The sequence below is a fragment of the Meles meles genome, chromosome 7, assembly GCF_922984935.1.
Source record: "Meles meles chromosome 7, mMelMel3.1 paternal haplotype, whole genome shotgun sequence".
NCBI lineage: Eukaryota > Metazoa > Chordata > Mammalia > Carnivora > Mustelidae > Meles > Meles meles.
Genome location: NC_060072.1, coordinates 66,037,360 through 66,049,484, shown reverse-complemented (window position 1 = coordinate 66,049,484; position 12,125 = coordinate 66,037,360). Strand labels below are relative to the sequence as shown.

Below are 12,125 nucleotides of genomic sequence, written 5' to 3'. Positions count from 1 at the left end.
GTGGCACATCTGGAAAACTCTGGATTTTTCTTTCTTTCATAAAAATCAGTTTAATGAGGTTTGTAGCTACTATTTAATCAGCCCATTTAATGCCTCTTTGCTGGATATCATTTGGCCTGATTAATATTAGAGTCTCAATTATTTTTGTGCTACATTTGTCTAAAACTGCTTTATCCATCCTTTATGTTTAGTGTTTCTGGGCAAGTTTACTCTAGGTATGACCCAAGTAAGCAGCATAAATTGGGTTTTGTTTTTAACTCAATCTGAAAGAGTGTTAGCTTAATCTCAATTACAAATCTAAAAAATGGGCTATTTCAGTATCACAAAATTTATATCATCTATAAGTCACAATGAATGCAAAACAATCTAGGATTATTTCATTAAAAAACCAAGAGCATAGTTCTTCATGGGATATTAGTTACCTATAAATTTTTGCCCAATCCAAATCCTTCATAAACCCACATGTGACCCTGATAGGCCAAGGGTGTCGGCTTCATCTGGAAGTTGATAATATCATGGCAAACGACATGATGTTAAGGGGCTAATAACGTCTGGTGGCAACTATGGCCCAGATAAAAGAAAGTCAGGAATGATCTCCAAATAGCACATATTGTTATTGACTTTTTTCAGAGTTCTATGCATTGCTGTTATTGATGCCATCTGCTTCTTTGTGTTTCAGTGAAAGAAGGATTTTTTACTTTAAATTGTAACCATTAAACATATTTCTAATAATTTGTTAAGAGTTTTAATTAAGTTCACCTGTCATGGTGAATGGTTGGTCAATCCCACACAGTCCTCTAAATTCTGATTGGCAATTTGTCTGAATTTGCCCCAAACTCCCCCAAATCACATAAATTAACTCAGGATTGAGATATTAAACAAATCTTCACTTTTCAACTTCACACTTTAGACTTATTCTATTGTTTAATTCAAGGAAAGTTCTCTATTTTGGCAATTTAGGAACCATTCACTGAGTATCTAGTATGTGCCAGAAGACTCTACATACATTATTTCTTTTTTTAAAGATTTTTTAAAAATTTATTTGACACAGAGAGATCACAAGTAGGCAGAGAGGCAGGCAGAGAGAGGTGGGGAAGCAGGCTTCCTGCTGAGCAGAGAGCCCAATGCAGGACTCGATCTCAGGACCCTGAGATCCTGACCTGAGCCAAAGGCAGGGGCTTAACCCACTGAGCCACCCAGGCGCCCCTACATACATTATTTCTAACTCCAAAACTGTTTGGTAGAGGTCTGACTTTCTACTTTACCTAATAAATGATCTCTTTTGTGGAGAAAGTACACAATTTATCAATAGGGACAATCTTACATTCAGTTTTTTTATTCTGAAGGCCTCAAACCAGGGATTACCTCAAAGTCTATTCTTCAAGGAGAGTAGGTAGAAAATAATGCCTTAAGCAAGGTTTGCTGCTTGTCAAGGGATCATTCACAAACTCCTTTCATTATAATAAATATTCCTTCCTCACCTCACAGTGGTTCTGTGAAGAGTATCCTGGGATCTGTATGATTCTTCCCGGTTTAGTCAGAATAACATACTCCCAAGTGGCTGTACATTCTTGCTTTGAACTCTGGAGAAGTTTGGTAGCTTTACTGCCCTTTGGACCTAAAAATAAAGAAAAAAAAAGCAATGAAAATAAAATTAAGTTTTGAGAGGCTTATTATATGCCTTATCAGATAGAGAAGTCACTTTTCCTCCCTGTTTTAGAACAAAACCTTAACAGAAGTGGTTATTTTCACTGAAAAGCCTCTATCTGAATCATTCGAAGATACAGAGAACAGCACTTCTCTTAGAATTGTCTTTGGCACAACCTCAAGTCAATGGAAGATAATGTGGAAAAACTACAGATAATGCCACTTCTCTGCACAATTTAATCTAAAAGCAACATTCTTAATATAGTTTTTTAGGAAAGCATGTGATATGCACTCTTCTCTTTATTATTCACTGAACTTTTTCCCCCAAATATCTCTGCATGGCTTTTTGGTGCCAAGGAAAGAAATTAGCTTTCAGTTACCTATACTTACCCAAAGTCAAAAGCCTTATTAAGGGATGCCTGGATGGCCCAGTCTGTTAAGTGTCTGCCTTCAGCTCAGGTCATGATCCTCCTGGGATCAAGTCCCGCTTTGGGCTCCTTGCTCAGCAGGGAGTCTGCTTCACCCTCTGCCTGCCATTCCCCCCTGCTGTGCATTCTGACAAATAAATCAAATCTTTTTTAAAAAGACGTATTAATTACTTGTCCTAAAATGCAATCTGATAAATCTGAATTGCATAGCATTTACATTTACGATGCTAGCACCTAATATTTGTGTAGTTCTATCTTAAAAACTCATTCTAAACTTTTATTATAATATCAGAAAATTCTGATACAGAGATAATAAATGATCCATAGCTAGTCAACCAGCTAACAGGTAGAACCCTTACATTCTGATCCACAGCAAAGGCCGTCCGTGGCATAAAACCACATCACAATAGAAAATGTCTTGCTATCAATGTATCAGAGCCACATCCAGAAATCACAATTCTATATTATTTACAAGTCAATCAAGTTATGCACTTTTTCTTATCCAGTTTCTCTTTTGAATCTGACCAATCTCAGATCCCTTAAATACACTTTCCTTTCAAACAAGAACTTCTGACAGAAACACCATTTCTTACAAAATAATGTATATGCTTTGAAATAACTCTAAAAAGAAAAACGCTGATTTTTAACTTTATAAAATGATGAAGCATACCTTGGACTCTAAAGACAATGTAACTTATGCCAAAAGCACCTTGCACAAACGAATAAAATATCACTCTCACTAGGGGTCCAGAGCTCATGAAAATCACTGGGTAAGCCCTCTTCCACATAATTCACCTAGGTGAAAAAAAATGAAATCTAGTAAAACACAAGAACTAAAAATGTTTTAAGCAGTTTCTCTACTTTAGGTAGAACCATTATTTTTATTTTTAGTGAGATATATTTGACATGTAACATTGTATAAATTTAGAATGTACACCATGTTTATTTGATACATTTATGTACTATAATGGAACTGCCATTCTAGTGATAGTTAGCTTCTACCACCTCTCCTAGTTAACATTTCTTTTTTGTAGTAAAAATAATTAAGATCTAGTCCCTCAGTAAGTTTGAAGATTATAATATAAATGTTGACTATATTCACTAGAGTGTGCACTCGATCTCTAGGACTTGTCTACTAGTTACCAGTTTGTACCTATGAGGGAGGAATTTATTTCACTCTGCAAAATGAGGGAAACAGGGGTCCAGAACTCAAGTAACTCACCCAAAGTTACACTGGTAGGGTGGGGACTCAGGATCTAAATCCAGGCCTATGAACCCAGTCCTCATCACAGGCTGCTATGCCATATTGCTCCCTTGAAGGACAGCAGGAAATAAATTACTTCATCTTTAAAATGATGCTGCTATGCCATTTTTCTTCTAGTAAAGTAACCCACTTATTAAAAATATCTCACCATGAAAAATCCATGATGGAAAAACTTCTACCTGAAAATTTATTCTTTTTTTTTTTTTTTATTTTTTCAGCGTAACAGTATTCATTCTTTTTGCACAACACCCAGTGCTCCATGCAAAACGTGCCCTCCCCATCACCCACCACCTGTTCCCCCAACCTCCCACCCCTGACCCTTCAAAACCCTCAGGTTGTTTTTCAGAGTCCATAGTCTCTTATGGTTCGCCTCCCCTCCCCAATGTCCATAGCCCGCTCCCCCTCTCCCAATCCCACCTCCCCCCAGCAACCCCCAGACATTTCTGCAAAGAAGACATCCAGATGGCCAACAGACACATGAAAAAGTGCTCCACGTCACTCGGCATCAGGGAAATACAAATCAAAACCACAATGAGATATCACCTCACACCAGTCAGAATGGCTAAAATTAACAAGTCAGGAAATGACAGATGCTGGAGAGGATGTGGAGAAAGGGGAACCCTCCTCCACTGTTGGTGGGAATGCAAGCTGGTCCAACCACTCTGGAAAACAGCATGGAGGTTCCTCAAAATGTTGAAAATAGAACTACCCTATGACCCAGCAATTGCACTACTAGGTATTTACCCTAAAGATACAAACATAGTGATCCGAAGGGGCACGTGTACCCGAATGTTTATAGCAGCAATGTCTACAATAGCCAGACTATGGAAAGAACCTAGATGTCCATCAACAGATGAATGGATCAAGAAGATGTGGTATATATACACAATGGAATACTATGCAGCCATCAAAAGAAATGAAATCTTGCCATTTGTGACGACGTGGATGGAACTAGAGCGTATCATGCTTAGTGAAATAAGTCAATCGGAGAAAGACAACTATCATATGATCTCCCTGATATGAGGACATGGAGAAGCAACATGGGGGGGTAGGGGGATAGGAGAAGAATCAATGAAACAAGATGGGATTGGGAGGGAGACAAACCATAAATGACTCTTAATCTCACGAAAATTTATTCTTTATCTATAGTCAATCTTTCTTTCTTTCTTTTTTTTATTGCTTTAGGTTGAGAACCTGAGTCAAAGCTGAAAGGGAAAATTGTAACCATAATTCTAAAACAATTCAGAGGGCTGATTAAGAAGGTGTGAAAAGCACCTGTGAGCATCTTAGGATCAAACTCCTCTATTAGTAATGAGTCAGTATCATCCCACATTTATTTAAATATCACCTGCTCAGAAAGACATTTGCTGGTTATACTACATATGACCATAGAGGACCTACATCCCAGCATCTTCTCTTTCTTCCCACTTCATCCCCCCCCCCCAGCTCATCTACCTAATGTATTGCATATTTTATTTTCTTATTATGTGTCCACTTTCCACTGGAATATAAGATTGATAAGGGCAGGGATTTCTTTTGTCCATTTTGTTCACTCCTGAATCCCCACAACCAAGAAGAGTGGGTCTCTAGCCCCTAGTTGATCCTCCTTACAAGTATTTGTGGAGCAAGAGAAGGAAGAGATTATATCTGAGAAGAAGAAAAGAACAAAACATATTAGATTGCATAACACATTAGGGTAAATGCTGTTAAAATAATATTTGAAAAATGATCAAATACTTATTCGCAGCAAGTACAGATCAATGCAGCTGTTGGATGAGTGAGTTGCTGGCTCCCACAAGGAAAAAGATAGCATTTTATAGTATAGAAGAATACTATCTGGCTTGAATAAGGGACAATACCTCCATTATTGTCTTGCAGTTCTATTAGCTATCATCTGAAGAGAAAGAACCATTCTACAAGGTTCAAGCTGACAATTTCAGATCAAAGAAATGCTAGGTTAGAAAATTATAGGATTCCCCCAAGTTAATCCACAACAAAGCCAAGCATGGCTCTCAACAGGTTATAAAGATAAAGGTACGTTTTCCCAGAAAATGTTTCTTTTTATATGGGAATCTAGTATACAATATAATGCTACAAGATGGAAAGAAAATAGTTTTCTCTTAAAGATACAGATATAGCATCCTTTACCATATGAGAAAAAACATTTCAGCAGGATTAAAGAAGTTTCGATTAATTTTTTTTCTCAACTCAGAATGAACAATAAATACTTAAAAAGCAATGAGATAAATCAAAGTAAAGGTGTTTATAGAAAGATTTAAATACATTTTTAAATGTTTACATCAACATATAATAAAAATTAAAGGGCTGCCTGGGTGGCTCAGTCAGTTAAACATTCGACTCTTGGGTTCAGCTCAAGTCATGATCTCAGGGTCATGAAGTCAAGCCCTGTATCAGACTCCATGCTCAGCAGGGAGTCTCCTTTCTCTCTCCCTTTCCCTTCCCCTCTGCCCTTTCCTTCACTCATGCGTGTGTGCCCACTCTCTAATAAATTAATAAAATCTTAAGAAAAATGAAAGGCAAATAGCAACCTTACCAATAAATACTTGCAACTTATGACAAAGGAAAAATATATGTATGACAGCTTTTGTAAGACAATAAAAATACTCAAAAATGTATGGTAATGACAAGAAATTAAAAAAAACAGCCAACCAACATATGAAAAAAAATCCGCTAATGATTAAAAAGTAAAAGTGCTTATCAAACTGATATATTCCGTTATACTCATAGTGTAAGAGGCTCCCATAATTGCCAATAGCAGTGAAAATGGACATAGCTTTTCTGAAGAGTAATTTATCAGTATACACTCCTGGAAAAAATTGTACTGTGTCTCTAGGGATGATTCTAATTTGGGAAGACACAATAAGGAACAAATTATCAAGATCCCTGCTTTCATGAATCTTTTATTTTAGTCAGATAAATAAAGAAGATGATTTCAAAAATTGATCAAGGCTATAAGTAAAATAATCAGAATATAATGAAAAGGACTTTGGGAGACTGAGAAGTCCTCTTTGAGAAGGTGACCTATGGTTCTTTGATTCACTCATTCAGTGCCTTCTAGGTCTCACATACTGTTCCAGACACTGGAGAGTCTTCAGATGAGGAGATGAAAGTTTTAGCCCTCTGAAAGCTCACATTCAATAGAGAAAACACAAACCACAAACATGAAAAACAAATCATAATGTTGGAAGACAGTAAATGCTAAAGAAAAGGGAGAGGCACAAAGAAGTATCCAGGCAAGAGGTGATGTAACTGATAGCAATTAAGACAGTTCTCTTAAGAAAGTGACAATCTAGTCAAGCCTTGAGGGAGATGAGGAACAGGTGGAGAAGGAGCTCTCTGCAGGGCTAGGAGAAGGAGCAGGACAAGGGCCCTGAGGTGAGAATGCAAGCACCTGATCATGTGAGTCAGGGAGGGAGACAGAAGGTCGTGCTAGGGATCTGGGTTTTACCCCAGCTACAAGACCTGGAGCTGTTTTATTCAAGGCAGATGGGGGAAGGCCATCTGATCACAGGGGAAAAATGCACTAAGTGGATAGACCACTTAAGAGCTTTGTTCCATAGTCTAAGGGAGACAGTATTTTTTCTTAAAGGTTTTATTTATTTGAGAGAGAGACAGCGAGCAAGAGAGAGAGAGAGCACAAAGAGGTGGAGGAGCAGAGGGAGAAGGAGACACCTCGCTGAGCAGGGAGCCTGATGCAGGACCTGATCCCGGGACCCTGGGATCATGACCTGAGCTGAAGGCAGACGCTTAACTGACTGAACCCACCCAGGTGCCCCTAAATGAGACAGTATTTATAAAGATTCTTTAAATAAATGCCTGTACCTTCTAACTCAATGATTTAATCTCAGGATTTATTCCAAGAGCACGAACTCCCCCTCAGAGCATCTCCCTGGCTCCATACACCCCCGAATCCAGCACACGCATGTGTGTGTGTACCACACATACACCCAATAGTAGACATACACTTATTTTCTTCCCAGGTGTCCCCATCAAGTAAATTATCTCCAAAATCTTTCCACCCCCCTCTTGACTAAAAGCTGTACCCCGCTTACACAAACAAGAGGTAGCAACTTCGTTTTGTCAAACAAAACATGTTTGCCTGGGCAGGAGATGAAATGACAGCTGCCGTACTATTAGCAAATATTTTTAATTCTGCCATTGTAAAAACCTTTAATATATTTTGCTTTACTTTAAAATCCAACACTCCCCCCCCTTCCAATTTTTAACTGTCCTAAATCCTCTATCAGATACCTTTCTGGTATCCTGGCCTGATTCTCGTATGCTTGAGGAACTTGAGCTCTCTTGTCTTTTTTCTACCCGAATACACACACACTCTAGTGTACCTGTTTTGTAAATTCAGGTTTTGGAAATATTAAGTATGCTTACAAGAAAGAAAGAGGGGGGCATGGGTGGCTCAGTGGGTTAAGCCACTGCCTTTGGCTTGGGGTCCTGGGATGATCTCAGGGTCCTGGGATCGAGCCCCGCATCTGGCTCTCTGCTTGGCGGGGAGCCTACTTCCCCCTCTCTCTCTTCCTGTCTCTCTGCCTACTTGTTCTCTCTCTCTCTGTCAAATAAATAAATAAATAAATCTTTAAAAAAATAAAGAAAAATAAAAGAAAGAAAAGGAAAAGAAAGGGAAGGGAAAAGGGAGGAAGGAAAGAAAAGAAAAGAAAGAAAGAAAGGCATGCCTATTACAGGAATCAACACTTTGGTGGTAGTGGTACCCAAGGCAAGTTCTCTTGTGATTGTAAACTGCCTATACAGAAAAGCCTCCCAGCTCCAAGTTGAAATGCCAGCAAGGATTACCTGACACCCTTCTCTCATCGTGGTTTTCTTCATAAACAGTCATAACTGAATCTGGACACACAGGAGACCAAGGCATTGACAGGTACTTTACCGTCAATTTTGCCATACCGCTCAGGGACACACTGAGCACCCAAAAACATTCCAGTTCTCCTCTATAATCCAGTGGATATCCTGGAGTTGCAAAAAAAAAAAAAAAAAAAAAGCCTCTGGGCTCTTCCAGTTCCACTTCAGAGTAACAACCTACAGTTCAGAGCACACAGACAGCAGGGACCAACATGAACAAAGCAGAGTGAGGTTCTATCATGAACTTGAAAAATTTAGGCTTGCAAGAAGAGAATGAAAACTTCATTAGTGTTACATGGCCTTGGGTAAAAATGATCATCCCATTTAACATGTCCTATTTCCTTGAAATGAAGTTGTAGAAGTAGAATTTAAATTATCATTATTTAAAAAATTTTTTTTCACCGAATCTTTTAAATGCCTTAGAAGAAGCACAGTGAGTATGCACTCCTTCCGTCCTGCATGTTTTCATTTCCTTCCTTCTTTGAGATGCAACTGAAGGTCTGTTCCTAAAAGCTTCACTAATTTCACTGAGCATTTATCTTGCTGGGACAAATGATTACATTCATAGAATTCGTGACTGAGATCACAAAAAGGAGGACGTGCTGCATACATTTGAAGGTCTCTCACTTCTTCCACTTGCTCTTAAGTCCAAGGGCACCTCTAGACCTGCAGGCTCCCTGCAGAGCTTCTGGTGTGGGGCTCTCTGGCCCGTGGACCCTGCCATCCACTACTCCTTCAGCTTATAGCCTCGACTCCTCTTCCTTCCCTTCTGTGTATTCCCTCACCAAAAATCTGCTGAGCAATTACAAATTGAAATAGTCTATATTCAAATGAAGACTTTTTAATGTCTGAGTATGAATTAATACATGCATTATCACAGATGCCTTGCCATAGAGAAATTAATGATCTCAGGTGACACATAAATAAATATTCTTTCATGAAGAGTAGAAATGAAGAGTGGCAGAAGGTGAAGAAGGGAAATGAAATTTGTAAGACTTCAGGACTCTATTCAATCGCCTAGTCCTCTTATCTCTTTGCAAATTCTCCCCTTTCATTTAGATGGCTACTATAATCTAATTTAGACATTTATAGACCTACTTTGATTTAACAGTAACCTAACAGATTTCCCAGTCTCTAATCTTCCCCCACCCCAAGCCCTCCAATCTGGGATAGGGTATGAAACAAGAGAATTAAGTTCTCTCCTTGCTCCAAGAAACTGAAATTGTGACTTTGACCCCAACAAGTCCTTTCAGTCATTTTTTTTCCTGTCCGCATGAATCCTCTATGACAAATCTGCCTGGAAAAGGAACCAAATCATGTAAAGTCATGAATTCCCTACTAGCCACTGCGTTTTATAAATGGACTAACAATCCTCTTGTGTAAAAAGTCAGTGGTGGGAGTGGATGGATGTTAAATAAAGGATAGTCCCAACATTTTCTCTCATAGAATATCCACAGAATTAAAACAAAACAGTACCCTTTCTCATGTGAAACTTGCAAATTTTTCTGGCATGCACATGTATTTCTGAACACAGACAAATGAAAAACATCTCTACATTTTAACGTTCATTTACCCGAATGAGACAGTTTAATGAATGTATTGGTTGGTCACTACTGGACACCACTTGTTGATTGTTGTCATTCATCGTGCCATCTCTATTTTAAGAGCCTGATATGCATTCATTTACTTATGCACTAATTAAAATTGTTCATTTAACTCAAGCCATCAAAATCATTAGGTTTTAGGATCTTGGACCTAAGTCTGCTCTCCATCTCAACCCCAATTCCAGATTCACTGTCAATCTAAATGGGACCCTTTGATTCTGGTATTCTCAGACCATGCCACCCACAAATGGTCCCCATATTACCCATTCTTATTCCCAGAAGATTTTAGCAGTCATTTTCTCCAACACTATTTCTGCCACGAATCTTGCTATAGACGATGAGCTTACCACTGCAGCCTCTCAATTTCTCAACTTCCTTCTGATGATCTTGTTCTCCAGCCGACCTCAGCCACCCACCCCAGTGGTGAGCCCCTCAGGACCCTGTCCCCAGCAATAACACCAAGCCTTCCATCGCTCTGTTTCAAGCACTGCTGTCTCCATCCACAACCTTCTATCTTCTCAGCTCCCTCCAATGCTCCTTCCACCTTTTGAGACTTGATACTCACCTATTCAGCCACATCTTCTTTGTCCCTAACTCATCTCTCACCCTCATTTACTCTTTTCCTAGCTTAAATTCTAATAACACATCATTTTCATCCCTTCCTCCTACATGCTTTCAATACCCTTATACCCTTGCATACTTGGGGAAACCCAGTCTGATGAATCTACCCTCCATCTGTTCTTCTATGTGCTACCCCTCAGTGTCTCCAGAAGAAAACATACAACTAAGCTAACTAAGCTAACTCCCTCTTAATTTGTGTTCATTAATCTCATAGCTTTTATGTTGCCCAGTAATCCTACTACATTTTCCTGGTCCATGAACTTTGTCACTTTTTTAGAGAACTATTTTATACTTCCTCTTTTTTCTCTTAAAACCCTTAAATCCTCTTCCACAAACTTGTTGCATCCACTAAATGCACAGAAGCAATTTAAAAATTGCCAGAAGCTCCCACCCCTACATGTACCCATACCCCAGCATAAGTATTCTGCCTCCCATCCAACAACTATGGATGAACTGCACTTTGCTCCTTTCTGAGACTAACCCCTCCTGCCAAGCACAAGATCGCATCCCCTTTCTCCTACTAAAGGTCATCACTCTAGAAATTCCCCCATCTCTTATTTCCTCTTCGATCTCCCCCCCACCCACCTCCTTCCTGGTTGTCTACTGGCCTTGACTGTATGTGGGATGGATGGGGACAGAGATAGGTGAGAAGGAAGAGACGGTGACCACCTGGAAACCAAGAATGATGGCATCATAGAACTTTCATCTCCCTACAGGGCAATTACGGACTTCTAATTCTCCAGTTGCAGTTTGATTGTAACTAAAAATAAAAATTCTATTAGCAAACAAGCACTGACAACTGTGGGGGATTATGAGTGACTAACACGGATGCTGACTGTGGTTCTCTCTCATATCCAGAGTCCTCAGCCAGTAAGATACCTGAAAATCTAAGGACCTTTGTTTATGTAGGAAAAAATACACCAGAGGTCAGAATAATTCTATGCACTCCTTCAGAATTCAAGCATTTGTTCATAACCACAATACATATATTTTTAACCTGCAACAGCTATATCTCTGGGGGTAGAAAAGAAACTAAATGGTCACAGTAACAACACTCCTTTTTTTTTTTTTTAATTCAGTTTAAATTACCAGCCAGAATGAAAACACAGGGCTTATCCCATTCCACAGAAAATTACTGAACCAGGGCATACCATGCTTTTTGCCAAATTCTTCCCAGCTGCATTACGCGGATAACATGAACATCTATTACCTGGTCCAGATGCATCGTCTGTTGAAGGTGTGGGTGGTGGCAACTGTCGTCTTGGTAATGTTTTGCTTACCTTACTTATCTGAAGTGAAACAGGACCTGTACCTGGAGAGAGCATGTTAAAAATAAATAAAGATAAAAGCCTCGAAACAAAATGTAGTCTATACCAAAACAGCTTTTGTCAAAAGAAAATGCAAATCTAGGATTACAGCAGCCTCAGGAAAAGTCAGTTTTACTCTCACTCTGCCCAAGGGAGAACATATTCTTACAGAATTTTAATGTGCATTTTAATGTTTTAGAAACTAAAATAAATGAAATACTACTTCATGTTTTTTTTTCTTTCATAATGCTGATTTCTACCATACTCACTTCTCACAAGTCTACTCTAAAGAAAGAGGAATTGTTTTCATAATATCTGAAAAATATTTACCTTTGATTTTGGATTGGATCCAGTCCAAGATGAC

At 38.9% G+C, this 12,125-nt stretch overlaps 1 protein-coding gene across 1 annotated transcript in view; it reads right to left on the bottom strand.

The window, feature by feature from the left end:
• Positions 1-422: 422 nt before the first annotated feature.
• OVCH1 (ovochymase 1) overlaps positions 423-12,125 on the bottom strand; it is a 45,756-nt gene continuing 34,053 nt past the window's right edge. Inside the window, 7 exon segments of the mRNA XM_046011802.1 lie at positions 423-561; positions 1,482-1,498; positions 1,500-1,618; positions 2,746-2,841; positions 8,167-8,406; positions 11,665-11,760; positions 12,092-12,124. Of these exon segments, the coding sequence (XP_045867758.1) occupies positions 423-561; positions 1,482-1,498; positions 1,500-1,618; positions 2,746-2,841; positions 8,167-8,406; positions 11,665-11,760; positions 12,092-12,124 (740 nt within the window).